At 37.3% G+C, this 17,975-nt stretch overlaps 1 protein-coding gene across 2 annotated transcripts in view; it reads right to left on the bottom strand.

The window, feature by feature from the left end:
• The window catches only part of AKAP6 (A-kinase anchoring protein 6), a 291,172-nt gene that overhangs the window by 177,037 nt on the left and 96,160 nt on the right, over positions 1–17,975 (bottom strand). For both annotated transcript variants that reach the window (XM_049825778.1, XM_049825777.1), the window contains exon 4: positions 11,425–13,206. In XM_049825778.1, coding sequence (XP_049681735.1) covers positions 11,425–13,206 — 1,782 coding nt within the window. The remainder of the gene's footprint in view (positions 1–11,424; positions 13,207–17,975) is intronic.

Here is a 17,975-nt window from a genome sequence, read left to right on the forward strand (position 1 = left end):
AAATTTTTTATTTTTTTTTTTTTTTTTTTTGAGTCATTTCTTATCTACATAAAATCCAAGAGACCAAAGCAGCAGCTAAGGAGTAAAGGTAAGTGCCCCAAACGACTTCTAGTAGAGGGTAAGTTTTAAGTTTCGCTTATGTGTCACAGCATCAAACACCCTAAACAGAGGCCTTTTTAGATTATACCCTCATGTGACCCTGTCTAAGTCAGAGTTGCCATTTCTAGAGATCAGCTAAGCAATGTGAATGTTTTTAGGTCACATACTCTTGTTTCACTCAGCTGGTAAACCTGGGAGCTTGTTTATGAACACAGTGTATCCAGAAATTTGTAGCCAGCGATCTATCAAGGGAAGGACAAGAACAGCAAATAAATCTGCCTAAGCCAAGAAAGACAATGCCAGTAACTCTCAGAAAGGGGGACTTCAACTCTGCAGCAGCAGCTGGAAGGAATTTCTGGATTCTGGAGGGACCCTCAGTACAGCACAGGAGAGGGGCCTGTCTTTGGTAAAAATACCAGGCACCAAAATGAGTTGCTATGTCCTGCTTAAAGCATAGTGGCACAATGCTACAGGATATTCACATCTATTTCACAGTCCCAGTTTTCTTCTTTTGTCCCCTCTGAGCAACTCTAAACTAGAATAGAAAATGTAGAAGTTAGTTCAGGACCTGCTGTTCGTAAGTGCAAATTTATTATTTATTCTACAGAAAAACCTAAAATCAAATCTCCTGATCAGAACTGTCCCTTTTCTTTTGATATGAAATGTTTGTTATGCAGCAACCTTGATCCAAACTCTGTGGATAATGTGAGTCTATAATCAGTATCTTCATTTTCAGTGAAGCTAGTTGTCTGATGCGCTTTTTCTAAAAATGCTGCCAATATAGCTATTGATGTTGAAGCAACTTACAGTCACGTAAGGGTACTTGGAAGTACTGCATTGCCTCTTCATATAATTATTTTAAATGTTGTGTTGGCAACATACCTTATTTTCAGATTGTTTTACAGCTAATGTATGTATTGATTATGAGCTGAACTGCATCTGAACTGCTGAACTGCAAAGATGAGCTAATCTTCATTTGCAATTTTCCCATATAATGCACTCTGTAACATATTAGTATACAGCTTTATTCTGCTCTGAAAAAATAAATAATTATGGACGACCATCATTCCTTGGTTTGCATAACCTGAGTACTTGGGCTTCAGACAGTGGACTGGGGGTGGGACGCCCTTGTGCAGGTGTTACTTCTGCCAATGGTCAGCTGCCACCTTGCACGTGCCCTGGGCAGCACCGGAGGACACTCCATTGGAGCCATGCTGGCACCTCCCCTAACTAGTCCCAACATTTCTTTACTCTTCAATCTCATAGTTGCTAGAAATGAACCTCATTCCCCAGCATTTAATTCCTCAACAGGTGCACGTACTGTACATACACCATGGTTGCTCCCGTAGCCTGAAATCAGAGCGGTCCTATGGCATGATGACAATTAAACAGAGGTTTGTGCACTTCCAAAAAATTTACCTTTTCCCAAACAAAGAACAAATTGTGTTACAGGAATGAAATTATCCAAATTGTATACCTTTACCCAATGGCACAAAATGAGTTCCACAGGATTTTCAGTGCCTTTTAGATAAAAACTAAGTTCATTATTTTTACATAATATTTTCAGTAAGTTAGCCAGTAAGTGATAGATAAAGAAAGGGAACCACTATATTCTTGACCTGATAGTCACAAAGTAGGATTAAACACTGCTTATTTAAATAATATAACTATAGTTCTCTAAATGATAATAAAAATAGCGGCTATATTTGCAGGGAGATAACAACTCTAACTTTTTTGCAGAGGATAGCGGGTTTTTTAAATATATTTCACAAAATCTGCAGAAGTGCACATGCAGGTTATGTTTTTTTAAAAAGCTTAATAATTGGCATACACATGATATTACTTTTCAAAATCAGAACAATATTTCAACTTTAAATTTGTTGGAATAAAATACGTAGCAAAAAAATTCGGGACTACACTAAAGCAAAAAAGATCTTTGCAAGGAGGAAAGATTCTAGCTTATGATTTATTTAATCTCTGAATTTCTAACAACTACGTTTGTAAAGTTATGTGGGTCTTGTTCATTTGAGAAGGAAATTCAAGAAAATTTCTGTGAAATAGGTGTAACAACAAGTTTTGGCCTCAAGAGGGCGATATATCACCATGTCTAAAAGTTTTCCAAAATGAAGGAAAAAAACACTTTTTACTAGAATAGAACAGATGCTGTTTGCTTGTGGGTAACTGCTAAATATAGCCACCTCTGCTATATCATTGACATGACTTGAGATATAATGACCAAGATTCCCCCTCAAAATCAGAACATTTAATTCAGCATTTCCTATTATTCAAGGCTAATTGGTTAGAAGAGGTTAAGTCGGTCACCTCACAAGAGATATTATAATTCTTTGACCCATGAACTTGTTTTGCAGTTAAAATTTCTGAGTTGAAAAACAGGGAAAATTATGATTGCCACTATTCGCTAAATATGGCAGCAGCAAAGAGAGATTAAGATTCACCACCTCTTTTCTTTACTCCATTATTATTCCTCTAGGTTCCTAATTTAGCCTCCTGTTATGCACTCAGTTCTTGTTCACCTACAGTCTCCAAAGAAATCCTGTCACTATTAGTTCCTCCATTAATTGCTTTTCTTTTTCTTCCTAATTCTTCTACCCTCCCTTTTAGATGGTTTCTTTTTTCAGTGGTCTCTAGTGGGTGTTTCTTTACACCCTCTTTAGACCCTAATTCTGACTCACTTCTTTCATCCCCAAATTTGGATATGTTTACAGAATAAAATAAAAACAATCTCTGGTCTTTTTTCTTTTGTCATCTTATTCTTTATTTTTAACCCCAGAAGCTTTGCTGTTTCTAACAAATTTACTAATTTTTTTTTCCGATTTTGTGTACCTCAACAAAGCTGTAGGAGGTTTGCACTGCAATGCATACATGAGATTCACCTTAGTGAAGTTTGGACTTACCTGAGCCAATTTTATGCTAGCTGCTATAGTTCAGTTGCTGCTAATAGTGCAGCAGTATTTACATTTTAAATTACCCTGTGTGTCTTTAGTCTTATACAGCACAATGAGGAAACATTCATGTCATCAGATGCTGGCATCAGTAGGGAAAAAGCAATTAGTAATATTCAGTTAACTGTGACTTGGACATCTACACTGTCTACTATCAAAAATCTGTTTGCTTGTTGGCTCTCCCTCTGTCAGCCTGGAGAGATTCCAAACATTGTCCAAGGGAAACCAGAGGCAAATCTAGCCCTGGTTCGGGTAACCTTACTTGACCCACATGAGAATCAGAGTTCAAAATAAGTCTTTACTAACAATAAAGGAACATTCAGATGAGATTCCAGTTTGATTTGCTAAGGATAGCTCAGCTGTTTGTGAGGATTATCATCTGTGCTCCAAAACCTAAAGCAAGGATGAGAAAACAATTTTTTGCCTTTCTGGTTGCTTTCAAGATAACTTTCAAATACCTGCGTAAGCATACAGACAGTCTGAAACAAGTCTCTGAGAGATTGTTTCCTGTCCATATTTACCACAAATTATATTCACTCTGATGCCTAACGATGACAACTATGATTTAAGAGTCAGCATGATTTAATGTTTCATTCCTGATCATAACATACTGGAAAGGATGAAGGAACAAAAACCAGTTTCTGTCAAAATATATAAAGATACACAAGAAGGAAAAGATATGAACATATTTTGAGGAGTTATGCAATAATCTTACATAAGTGGACTTGCTCTTTCTTCTCAGGTTAATCCTCTCTAGACCCTTGAACATTTCTCTTGCTCTGACTCATCTCCAGCATGTACACATTTTAAGGCAATGATGCGTTAACAACAGTAGATAGACTGGAATTTTATTTAGGTGGAAGTTAGTAGTAATGTATTATTTAAATAATTAAATATTTAGAATACAGCATAGTGATTTTGGTATACTGTATCTTTCTGGAATATCCTGTACTTCCTCACAGAAGATACATAAAACATAAGTATCCAAGAGCCTAAGTATATTATGTAACAGAAGAGCTAGACCTTAAAACATTGGGAAAGGCACATCACTATGAAAATACAAAGCAATGAGCATTCTCTCTCACCCCTCCATATTTACCATATTTAAGGGGATATTAGAAACCACAATTTTAAATTCAATAGTTTTCTGTTTAATAATGGTGGCACTTCAAGGAGCCCTAAAGTCAATACAGTAACTAGTTAACAGGGTAGTTCAGAAGTTATCTCAAACTCTTCACAACCAGCCTTCTCCTCAGTACCTGTCCCCTATAAGATAGCAGTTATAGAGAATTCAGTCCTGACCAACACAGGAAGATTCCTCTTAAACCACCATACGCACTCTGAAGTAAATTCCCAATAGCAATGTGACACTTTCTGTCCACGTTTTGAAAGCTAGTGCCATCGCTGCAAGCTTCCAAACCTACTTCAATGGTTTCTGAGTGCCTTTCTCTATCTCCATGAGAGAAGTGAAAGCACTGAACAATCCCAGACAATAAAATGTCTTTGCACTGATAGAAAGAAGTCAATCGTAAGATCATCCTAAGTCAATACTGATTAGTTCTCCAAGTTATCGCTGCGTCCTTTTTAAATCTGGAGCCTCTACTGGCTTTCCAGGTAGGTCCCCTGACACCCGCTGCTCACCTCTGAGCCTGCCCTTTGCTACAGTGAGAGCAGGAATTCTGCCTCTTGCAGTTTTACCGTTCCCTTTCTTCATCTTCAGCTCTGCTGCACCCTTTTGCCTATTAGCAGAAATCCAGAAGGTAAGAAATAATCCTTAACCTATTTCTGGAAAGTTTCCAGTTCACAAATAAATAACGCGGATGGCTCTGGTGCAGGCTTGTGCCTAGGCTGCGATACAGATGATTAAGACATGACTCTGGGTTGTAAAGCCAATGGTCACTTAAAGCTGATCTGAGTGACTGCATTAGAATAGAAGAGGAGGGCTCACAGAATCATGTAGGCAAAAGCAGCTGTTCCTCTGTTCATCTAAGCTGTTAGTAGCCCTGAGCTGCGAAGTAGTATCCAACTATGTACACAACAAGAGACCATCAGGAGGCTTTTTGCAGCCAAAGGTCTCATATCAGATGTGAGCCAAACACTGGATGTAGACATATCCCTTACAATCAGTTCTAAATACTAGTAAAGACATACCCTCAAAGCAATGCTACCAAAATTATTTGTAAGCAGATTTTTTCTATTTCTCTCTCTCCCCTCTCTTTGGTTTTTTTCCCCCAAATTATTTGGAATGACTTGCCAAATACTAAATGTAAAAAAACCCTGATCTGAAACCGCTCACTGCCAAATCAGTCTGAGCTCTTTACATTGGAAATTCAAACAGTTCTGAACAAGCATATGCTTCACAATAGATATCTTTCATTAAGGAAGCATAATTCCTGCAGTCAGTTTTAGATGTAAAGTTACAAATTCAGAATTTGCACATCTTACATAGGACTTGCTGGTTTTGCAAAGATTGCCGGTGACGAGCTCACACAGACTATTTGTGGTAAAGTAAACGCCAAAGGAAAGTAATGTACTTGGAGGAGCTGTTTAAAATTCAAACAAACTGTTAGGAACTAACTGTTTTGGAGGAACAGAGGGCTCACTGTATTTCAATATAATTTTCTAGTAAAGAAGTATTTGTCTGAGTAAAAGTGAGAGTTCCATATGTATACTACTTTACTGCTTAAAAACAGTTTAACCAGCTTAAAAACTGAGGGATGGGCTTTCAAAGCAGGGGAGTATCATCAGACTCAAAACAACAAAGCACAAACTTGACTCAGTACAAAATGTGAAGTGACATTTTTCAGTTATGCTGCACGAAGCAGCAAGACTGCTGAGAAAACTGCAGAGTTGCCAAGGAATTTCTGGATCTGATACCTCTTTCACTTACTGTTTTTTATAAACTGGTTATCAACCAAGAGCAGTATTTCAATCTAAATTGTATGAAGCAGTACAAGTAAGATTCAGAGGTGAACAAATTTTGGCCAGCACTCTATCTATTTGGGAAAATATGCAATCCATTTATTTTAAGAGGGTCAGTATTAGAAGTACTGTTACTAAGTTATTGAAAGCAAGAGGGCTAAGGGGAACACTACAACACTTTAAAAATCCTTTATCTGGTAATCCAAAATAAGCCAGTCCTGTTCCCTGTTATCTTTGCTTTTTCCACCTGTTCTGTCATTACTGATTTCAGTTCTATGTTTTTTCTTTGTTACCAAGCCTCAGTGTTATCAGTTCTTATTAGTTTTTCACTACCTTAGCCCCACAGCCCAAACTTCATTTGTCCTCTATGCATGCTTTTCCTTCTAATGATGAAAATCACCTCCAAACACAAGTAAACTTTGCCTCCCCTAAAGCTATCCAGCTTCTACCTTAACTGTACTGGTGTGTTTTCAGTCCATTCTCCGCCAAGAAGCAACTCTGTCCCCTTTCAAACTAAACAACACAAATTCTTTCCTCTTTATGTCAGTTCTCCAAATATTTTCTAACCAGCTGGCTCTCCACTGGCCCAGTGGACTCCCACCTCTATCTCCAATACAAGCTTGCTCTACCAAGGCCATTAACCATTTGCAGAAGCCTATCGTTTGGTTACCTTTTGTGACTACCTTCTAAAAATGCAAATCTTCCCCACCCAAACACACAAGCTATTTGTCACACTAACAAGTTTCGCTCCGATACTGCACTCTCCTTTGTAGACCGCACTGTTCCTTAGCTCCTCCTAAACAGGAAAATTATTCCCATTACTCCAATAATTTGGAAAAGGGATCTTTAATCTCTGCTCCACTGAGGCACCTTGAGTTCATAGGGGATAAATGGTTGCACGAAGGTGAGGGAATCCCTGACTGGGTCCTGGAAGGCAGCAAAATCTTTTATCCAGCTCTTTGCTGTAGGATCCCTGGGGCATGCTCTACCCCAAAGCAGAAAAACATGCAGAGCAGCATTATTTCATTCCCTTAGCACATCAAGAAGGTGGGTAACCAGTGCCAAGGCTGACCGGGCTCCCCAGACAAAATACAGAGCCAATGGAGTTGAGGGCAAATTCATGAAATGTGATGAGCTAGAAGAATGGGATCGATAGATATCAAATTGCTTCTTGCAGAGGAAATGCAGCTGCCTTTTACAGAGATGGAGCCTGTGATAAAACAGGCTATAAGTCTGTATAACAGGAAAAAATTGGCAATTTGCTTCATACAATTAACCCTGAGGCCTGCAAAGCAAACACATCTTCATTTAAATGGAGTGTCTTGCAAATGGTTACATTTCTACCCTTTGTAATAGTGCCCTCAAAAATCAAGTAGATGGGATTATCATTGACCACAGATTACAGCACAAGGATGCCGGTATAGTTAATCTAGTATTGCTTTCTAGAGAAGGAGATAAAACTGCCTGAACAAGGTTTTTTTATTGTTATTATTATTATTTTATTCACATAAGATGATTGAAAATGCATTGTCATTAGATCAGCCCAAGATCAGTTTTTCCTTCCAATTTTTCAGTTTGCAAATAAAAATGGGGGTGGGAAATAAATTATTGGTATGATTTTAAGGAAAACTTCGTTTTCTTACAAAAAGTAAACCGTACAGAATTCTGAAACTGATACTATGGAGTCCTAGTGTTACACATGAGAAGTAGCAATTGGCCATCTTCTTATAGCAAAGAACTCTATTGACTTTACCTGTGAGAATGATGTTGTTATATCTTTTTTTCCCTCCAGTTAGTTTAACAGAAACTACAGAGCTTAATCTGCATTCTAAAAATTCATTTGAGGTAGCTACTAAAAGCTGAACTATACCTTAATAATAAGAGGAACATTCAGAATTTGTTTTCACTTGTTCTCACATTTAACTCCAAAAAGTAATTTCTGAAACATACAAGGAGCTGCCACATAAACTTATCTACCCCAGAATGGAGGTACCTAGTATTAAAGGCCTGAAAAGCATGTGCCAAAGAATTAGCTGCAGTGCAAGGCAAAATATGGCAAGAGTATGCAATATTTATTGTAAAGCAAGAAAGTGATCCTATGTAACAACAAATGGGCCAGTCAAGCAGAATTCTGTTTGTAGGTAGACAGACAGATTAACAGCATGATAATATGCATGCAAGGACATCTGCTTAATTTGCAAGTATGAAAAACTACATTTTATCAGTTTCTGCACATGACTGTCCTCCATATAACTGAGAAATGAATAAGGCTTCCAATAAATGCTTTAGCATATGTTCAACAAATTGATTTCTATCAAGATATTACCAGATTTATACTAATTTGAAATTATTCCCATCATAATAAAATACTGAAACTTCCTTGTTTGCCCTATTACCTAGCTAAAATATGACTTTCTATTCTTTTGAGGCAGCCACTCCTTTCTAAGATGTTGCTATCCCAAAATGAAAGGTTATTTTAGTTTTGTTTTACAATCTCAGTAAATAAAATATTAGGCTAGACACTTGCAGCAGTGTAACCGGATTACTAATGGGCATGAGCATGCTTCTTCTGTCTTTAATTAAGTTCTCATTTCAGAGATCTGACTTCTTTAGCACAAAACTACCACTAACAAGAGTAGTATTGAATTATTGCTAAGACATGTATTCATGCAATTAGGAAACTCCGTTTTGAGTTGGAGACTTCTTATTAAATAACAGAATTAATGTAAATGCCAAATGATGATAAAAAAGCAATGGCACACTTTTGAGTCTCTGCTTAGGGAATTACGAAACAGGAGATCTAGCAAAAGAAAGGACTCAACTGTGACTCAGGTATAGTATTTTTAGTTAGATTTTGTTTACAATACTTCATAAAATCACATAAGGGAGGAATTTTCTATTTTTCTATTACTTAGATCAAATTAAAGTACCTCAGCAAGACACCATAGTGTTACTGAGGCAGGATTTACCTTCGTAAGAGCTCTTGTATTGCAAAATTGGTTCTTTACTAGTCTTACAAGCAGAAGATATAATTACTAGCAACAATGGAAAAACTCAGGTGAATAAGCAGCTTGGGAAAACCTTATATTTCTTTAAAATATTATAATATTATAATAGCTTTGCAAAACATTTCAAAACTTTTCTCTTGTTTTTTTTTTTATTCACCATTCAGAAAGTACATTTTCAAGCCAGTTATAGTAGTATACATACATCTTTCTGCATGAAATAAACACGAAACTTTCTTGTGTGCTGCTTTTAAGGGCATGGATCACTGAGCTATCTCTCTTCCTAGCAGTGCTCTTTGCATCTGATCTTCTTTCTGCTTAAAGCCCTTCTACTCTGAGCCCCTTCCCATAACATACTTCATAAGATTATTTTCAAACTCCATGATCAACATTTCCCACACATTCATCACTACCAGGAACACTGAGAAATTGTAGAAAAAGCAGTGTCAGCAGTAGCAAAGTTCCTCAAGGACAAGAGCAGCAGCTGTAATCACTAGCTAGAAGGGTTTACTCTGGCCAGAGAAGAGCTAACTACCTTTAATTGCTGTCAGGAGCTCAATCCACTCTCCAGAGGAGGTAAGGAGGGGATGGGTATGGAGAGGAAGTGGGTGTTTACAGCTGCAGCCAGTTGTTACAGCTGGTTCTTATTCCTCCATCCTGGCAGGACTGAACTGCAGCTGCAGGGAATCACACAAAGACAGATGACCCCCCCCCAAAAGAGAATTACTTTTTCAAAAAGTTTGAGAAAAATGAATGTGATGATTTGAGAGGGTGATGCAGAATATTTCTCTGCCACCTGCTTCTTGCCAAAAGGATGCTAGTCAGCGTCTAGTGGAGGGAGCTGGTCCCTAGACACTCAACAATTCCATTCCTTAAAACAGGCTTTTGTAGTATCATTTGAAAGACAGCATCTTACGTATTCACAAGCAGCTTTGATGGGATTTGTTGCTTGCACAGGGCTCTGTATCTGTCAGCTTCATCTGGACTAATTTTCAACACTACACAAACTTAAGCACAGAAACAGCCTGCACTTACGAAGATGGTTCTTTCATCAGGGTCCAAAAGATGAACCCCAGCCATCAGGATGGAGTCATTAAACACTGCCCTTTAGAGCTGACTGCTTCAAGGCTGGCAGCTGCTGCTCCCTCCTTTGTTTAAGAAGAAATTTCTCTTTCTGTGCTTTCTACCCTGACTTTATACTCAAAACATCTCTAGCTCAACTACTTCTCTACTAGTCATAATACCTCCAATGTCTTTAAAAGTTATAGAAACCATGCATCAGAAGAAGCATTTACTGAAGTTACAAAACTAAGTTCTTTTTTCTTAGCTCTTATGGAGCTTGATAACACAGAAGATAATGCAGATACCAGATTTAACATTTAGATGCCAAGATCACCCTTTAATGCCTATGTCATGAATTTTAAAGGATTTTAAAGTCTAGTAGAGATGAAGCTTTCTTTTCTGACAACCATATTACTAAACTACATCAAGGATGGACAAGAAATGCTCTGAATAAGAGAGTTCTCCTCTACAATGGCCATGAAGGCAAACCCATCAGAAAACTGAAGGAAAAATTTACTATGAAGGTAAGCTATTAATTGTATTACTGAGATGGCTAGGTCCTTATTTGATTATTCATTCAAATTCACCTCCCTTTCCAAAGTTTATCTTTTTTCTCAAAAAGATCTCATAGTGTTAACTACTGTAAATGTTTCCACTTTATAAGTAAGAGTTACTTCTGAAGAAGTGATGCCAGAAGCCAAGAATGAAATCCTATCTCATCTGAAGTTTAATGGGATAGTATATTATTGCTCTAGCATATTGCACTATTAAATTGCCGTTATTTAGGAAGGATTATTTAAGTAAAATTTTAAAAAAAAAAAAAAAAAAAGAGGAAAAAAAGACATTATTCTTAGTTCCACCACCACTGGAGGGAAATAATCACTGCAAGGAAAGAGAACTGATTAAAAAGAAATGTGTTTATTATGCATGATATGACAGGAATCAAGAAAATGATTCCACTACTCTTGGACTAAAGCAATTCTCTTTTATAAAGAAAATAAGCAGATGATATTAAGTATAACTTCATTCAAATACAACAAAGATCCCTGATTTTCCAATGTTTATTTTTCATTCAAAAATAACTTATCATGTACCTGATCTTGGCAAAGAGAAGCTCTACTGATAAAATAAAGTTTTGCCAAATTTAAAGGCATTGGTGTAACTAAAATAATGTAGGCAAATTCTGTAAAGTTAGCTGCAGTCTATTATAGCTACCATGATCACTGCTGTTCTCTACGCCTAGTAGTCACTAGATGTGACTATTTTCATCATTAAAAGAAAACAAGAAAGCAACTCCACCCCTGCCAACAGCTCCATCTCCATACATAGGCTTATCAAGAACACAGCAGAAGAACACAAGATTATTGCCTTACCTCAATTTTTTCCCATATGGTTTCATAGTTCTCTTGGTGTTGTATATCTTGCATCAGTTGATGAATTAAAGCTGATTTATTTGAGGCAGAAGTATCATTCTCAGTGGGCTGAGTGACAGCAGTCCTTTCTGACTTTTCTTCAATGTATTTTTTAATGCAGGATACTGGCATACAAAGATCTTCATCAGAGAGAATATCACTGAGAGGCCCAGATTCAATACTGTCACCTAAGGAGGATGCTATATCACTTGAAGAGCTTGGTGAAATTCTACCCATTTTTTTGTGCTTTTTTGTCTGATACGTTGGATACATTTCTGAATCTGAGTTCATTTCTGACAGCTCCCAGTCATCAATGTTTTGAATGGTTTCTCGTCTGGGCTTTTGGGGCAGCAACTTTGTCAAATTTTCTAGTTTTAAAGCTAATACTTCAGTCTGTTTGAGATGTGAAGGAAGTGCTAAGTATTCATCAGATCCATACCAGACCTCACCATCTTTACCGTTCTTCTGAGTATAGTTTGGTGTTGAGGAGAAGCTTTTATTATTTCTTAGTAGAAGAGGTGATGAGTTGGTAAGCTCAGAACCATCTGAGGAAGCATTCTTCTGGCTACACGTTGGTGAACTAAAAGGCTCAGTTTTACCTTGTGATTGCCCATTTGGGTCTGCCTGGTTACAGGATTCTGATGATGCAGAAGAATCTGTTTCTGTCTCCTCCAGAGACTGAGAGTTATGAGAAGTAATTCCATTCTGTAGAGAAGAACGTCCTCTTTTTTTGACTTGTATTGGTGGAGCTGTTTTACACATACCTCCAGGTGTTCTGCCAGCTTTCACTTTCTCTGGAGCATCATGAGACTTCTTGTGCTTTGATTTTTCTTTACAGGTGTAGAAAGTAGACTTTCCTAGACTTACAGGACTGTCCTTAAAGTGATTATTTATTGTGTACTCGAGATTTCTATCACCTATTGTATTTAAGCAATCATATGACTGACTAACTGCAGATGCACTGTTAGTGTAGGGTGACTGTAAAGCTAGGCAAAGCTTGGACCTGTCCGGTGGATCTAACAATGAGGGTGTACTTCTACTCATTTCATTTTTAACTATCTGAGAGATTTGCCTTTTTAAATCATTGGCTTCCATGTAATCTTTAAACACATCATCTTTCAGAAACAGACCTCTTTTTGGCAATGTAGGCTGTGTAGGGGAGTCTTCATTATAGTTAAAGCAGTCTCTTATGGACCTCTTAGGAGTGGAGTTTTCACAGTGAGAATGTTTGATTTTTTCACTGGTGTGCTGTGGAAGATTGCATTCTGGGTTCTTTAATGTGGAAACTGGTTTGCTGTCAGTAGGTAAAACACCATCTTCAGAGCAGGGTCCATTAGAAAGAAAGGAGTTTACAGGAGAAGATACTAGTGAGAGCTCATGTGGTGCTTTCCCGTCTTTGCTTTCTTCTCCATTTTCTGCTGAAAGAGATATCTGGGCTTCTTTCTCATTTAATGTTTCATTACACTGGGAAGCAACGGAATCAGTTGCTACTGCAAGTAAACCCACACTTCTGATAAGTCCTGGAAAGTCCTTATCCATCTCACTGTAGTTCCAGGATTCAAATGATTTTGCTTTCCCTTGGCTGGAGGTCATATCATCTAGAGCACCAAGCAAATCCTCACTAGGACTGTAGTCAGATAGTTCAAATGCAGTAATACCACAATCCAGTGACAAGTAATTTTGAGAACATTTAATGGTTAACTGTCCAGAATCATCAACTTCAGTTAAAGAGTCAAGACGGTCCTGAAATAAATGAAGAAATGGTACATTTTTAGAAGACTAATTTTCATATACAGCACAGGCAAGTAATAAACTATCAGCTTCTATGTTTCACTGCCTAATATCTAGAAAAGCATTCATCACTGAGCTGCCTGTTTTTGCAGTACCCTGTAGATGAGCAAACCATTCTAAAGTTTTTGGGAAGTAAGAATGGCAGTAAACTGAAAAATGCTTAGTTTCAGTCTGGTGCAGCAAGTTACCTAAAAATAGCAACTTACTTTTGTATTGGTGTTCTCCTCCTTAAATTCTGCCTCAGTTCTACTTACTCTGTAGCTGGCACTCAGAAATTCCATGCAGCAGACTCATAGTATTTCCTGTGTTAACTACCTCAAACAGAATGGAGGGGATCTTGGGGACTGCTGACTATATCAGCCACCTTCTTAATCTTGTGTTCTCAGAAATCCATGCTGCTCTATGATCTTTTAGTTGATTGCCAGAATGTTTTTTCCAAGCATCATCTAGCAATGAAAGACATTTCTTCCCATATTTATGAGATAGAGGTTGCTAACCACATTTCACTTTTTCATAGCATTATCACCTGATGATTTATCTGCTGGATATTTGGAGCACAAATGGAGAACAGCTCAAGGAAAAGAAATTATAGCGTGGAATCCTAAACCTCTGGCCTGCCATGTCCCCTTGTCAGCATCTTTTCAATGTAAGTCCTTCAATCTCAGAAACACAGACATAGCCAGAGGAGACTATCTTAGATGGCAAATGAGATTTTAAGATCAAAGTAAAATTAATTTTTATAAATATTTTTGTGACTTATTTGAAGGACACTAAAAAAGTCTGATTACATTAAGATCTGAAAGCAGCCTGATATATAACAATAACAGCAAAATTATGTTTAGTCAACATTTTATAAGCATATTTTTAGTAGAAGATTTAATGTTCTAACACCTAGGCAGGCCTCGACTATTTCTGGATCCCAGCACATAATTTGAAACCTGAACATAGGATCAAATAATTCTGAAACAATTTCTGTTCTTATTTACACTGGTGTACATCTTAAGTAACTCCATGAAACTACCCAGAACAAGAGAAATGGGCAGAGCATGTCAACAGGACACAAAAACCCTGAAAAGCAGAATTTAAAATAAAAAAAGCCAACATTTAGCCCAAGTGCTTACAGAAACTACTCAAAAAAACATCATAAAGGGCAGAAACTCATGTTTTAGGATTTTAACTTTAGGTGCCTAAATCAGTACACTGGTGTTTCTTCTCAGGTTTGGTTTTCATAATAGAGTATTTTAAAGCAAACTTTTGAGTATCCACTAAATAGATTCCTGCCTGAATTATTCCCTGGAACAACTTGTCTGACTACACTGTCTAAATCCATAGTTTAAGGACCTTAAGCATCATGCCTGAAGAAGGGGCAATAAGCCCACAATCTCTTCATCTCATAACAAACCACTTGGATTTGGGTCTGAACAAGCATAATCTCAATAAAGAAGGTTGAGCCCTGTACTCTGTCCACCTCACTTGCATTGGTCAAAGTAAAAATATAAAAAATCCTCCAGCTAAAAATATTTATGGAAAAGATTGATTAGAAAGTTATTTATCAACCGTAATCTTGGACATTGAAAATATCTTCTATTTAGCACATTCTATCCAGATGTAGAACCTATGCCACAAACAGTACATTGTCAATAGTGCAGAATTGAAATGGGAAGTTTCTATAAATCTGTCAAATTTAGATTTTGGAGCTGCATTTATTAAGGAAAATAACTACTAAACAATGATCAGTATTACAGCTGCATTTTCCCTCTAATCTCAGGAAAAGATTAGAAACTGTAAAACATATATAAATCAAAACCCTTTCCAAGGCCCTAAGGGCCTTGATTTCTCCTGAGTAATGAGTTCCATTCCTTCGTCTCTTAAAAATGTGTTTATTAACATTAATAAAATTTACAATCATATGCATTAAACCACCTTGTTTGGTCATTTTCCAAGCAGCCTCTTAAACGTGTGCTTCAGAGGAGCATTATTTAATGCCAGTATTACCAAGTTTTTATTATTGTTGTTATTTCAGAAAAATATTATATTTAGTTATTTGCTTGGCTACCAATAGGAATACCTTAGTTAAAAAAATTTGTACCTTTTCACATAGTAATGCTTCCTGTAAGGCTCTGTAGGTTGTTTCCAATACCTTCTTGTATTTATATTTAAACCAGCACAATTCTGCATTTTCTTTTACTTTTTCAAATAAACTAATTTAATTTGTAAGGTATGTCTTTTGTGACTTTACCAACTGTTTGGGAACATCAGGATTCATGGTATTTTAACACAGCTTTATACTGATCCTTTCCCTATTTTCTGGCTTTATTAATTGTGAAATAAAACTCACAGGTTGGGTTCAGCTGGACAGAACTCAGGCTGTACAGAACTCATTTTTGTCTCCTTCTTATCTGTCTCTGGGTAACTCCTGGAGGAGAAATTGTCCTTCAAAATCTTAACTCTCCAAATTTTTTTATTAAAAAAAGTATTTTCTGAATTTGACTTCTCCAACATGGCAGGCAGCTTGCCTCACTGGTTCCTCTATTTCCTCCAAGCCATGAACCTTTTTGTGCCCTTTCCTGCTGGCATCTTATTCAGTATGGCACTGCTGAGATAGCCAAAAGTGCAGTTACTGCCTGCCCAGTTAATGAGCTGGGTTGCTAACCAAGCCAGTAGAGCCTGTGCTGTACACTTTGATGTTTTGGTAGCCACTCAACCAGTGTTATCCCTGTTCATTATGTTGAGGCTAACTTGTGCACATTTATGTGCGTTACAGCTACAGTGTAAATATAGCCCAAGCGGGACTGTTGCGCTATGATTGTGCAGTCTCCGAACTGAGAGAGCAGTGAATGGTATCCAGATGAGACTGTCTGACTGAACACGAAAGAAACCTTGGCAGGTCACTTCTTCCATGGAGCTCTTCAGTTAACATTGGCAGCCAAAGCCGCTCTTCACCGATATGCAGAAGACAGCTGACTTAAGGAGTGAGCCAAACATTCTGTGAAATGATAGGCTCATGGACTGTAGAAAAGCATAACATTTGCTGTACTGGTTCAGATCAAATTTATGTCTAGCCCAGTATCCTCTCTCTGCATCAGTTCTAAACATTTTCTACTAGCTGAGCTATAAGACATGGGTATATGTACATGGCCCTTCCACACAGAACGTTTCTACCCTCACTCCCAGCTTCTACCAGTGAGCATCTGGAGGTTATAATTCTTCCTATCTTTGCTTAGTTTTCACATTTATTTTTTTAACTTCTTTCCACTTCTAAGTGTCCTACAGTAGTGAATTCCAAAATAGAAGTCTTTGTTGTGTGTGAAAGTTTCCTTCTATTCGTTTCAAACCAGATGACTTCTCAATCTTAGGAGAAAAAAATAAACTGTCATTCATGGTTCATAATCCCCAAGGAGTACTGAAAATTAGGAGAATGGTTCTCCAAGGAAGGGTTATCTATATGGGCAGTTTTCTAGGTTTGCTCAAACAGTCTCACTGTTCACATATGCATGAAAATCCCTAATAGATAATACTTGTATCATGAAGCACTTACTAGTCCCACAATGTAGTCCTGTCTAGGAAAGTACATGGGGGAAACACCACAAAAAAAACGTAGATAAGAGTAGATACCATTGTCTCTACATTACATTTTATTTATGTATTTATTTTCATCAAATAAAGTCACTGCCATTATACCCGATGAAAATCTTGAATAAATACCTGAAGGTTAAAAACTGCAGAGCAATTTCTGGGAACCAATTCAGGCATTAGAGCAGAAACTTAATATTAATATTGTGTCCCTGCTATTGCTAGCCATTAATTTTATCAAATACTATTTATGTTTTAGCTGGGGTCGAAAAAAAGAATCCTGTCAGGATATTTTGAGGGTTTATTACCACATAAGCCTACCTGGCAACATGTTTTTTCCCCACTGAAAAGTAATATATCCTTCCCCAGTGAGTCCTCCCCTGTATTGGAGGGACGTTTTTTATAGCAGTTTTAATCAGATCCAGATGGGACGTTTCCTGCTTCTTAGTATCTGAATCTGCCCCTTCCTTATGTCTTGAAATCACAATGCTCATAAAATAATGACTTCACCCTAATTCACCACTCTGGATATTCAGACAAGTGTGGATTTCCTTCAGACTTGCCAGAGAAGGGTAACCAGTAACAGCAAAGCAGAAACTGAAACTGAAGCACTGGGTATGTATACATCAGGAAGAGGGGGCGTAGAAGGTGGACCTGGGCATACCTGAGCATTGATTTCAGGACCACCAACTCTGATGTGCAAAGATAAATATAAAACCCAACAGAGACCAGAGAAATGCACACATTCTCTTTAAACTTGAGTGATCTGAAACTCAGGACATGTTTAGGGGACTTCTGACATCCTCTGTAACACAGGTTGCAGAATCTCACTGCATTGATATAGAGGTCTCTTTCTGTAAATGTATCTAAAACAAGCATTTTATCCTAAACTTAGGACTTCCAGCATATGAAGAATCCACTACACACTAAGGTATCTTCTATTAACCATTAATTACCCTAACTGTTGAAAATGTGCATCTTCTTTCAGCTTTAAAAATTAGGCCAGTAGTGTCCTTCTAACTAAGCTAATTTAGTAATAATGAATTCAAAGGAAAACAAAAACATTTTAGTTAAATGAATCCAGATTTACAAACCATTTAGATAGTGTGAATCTGACACCCTGTTAGAATAAAAAATGTATGATTCAT

Source organism: Accipiter gentilis, chromosome 22 (genome assembly GCF_929443795.1).
Source record: "Accipiter gentilis chromosome 22, bAccGen1.1, whole genome shotgun sequence".
NCBI classification, from domain to species: Eukaryota; Metazoa; Chordata; class Aves; order Accipitriformes; family Accipitridae; genus Astur; species Astur gentilis.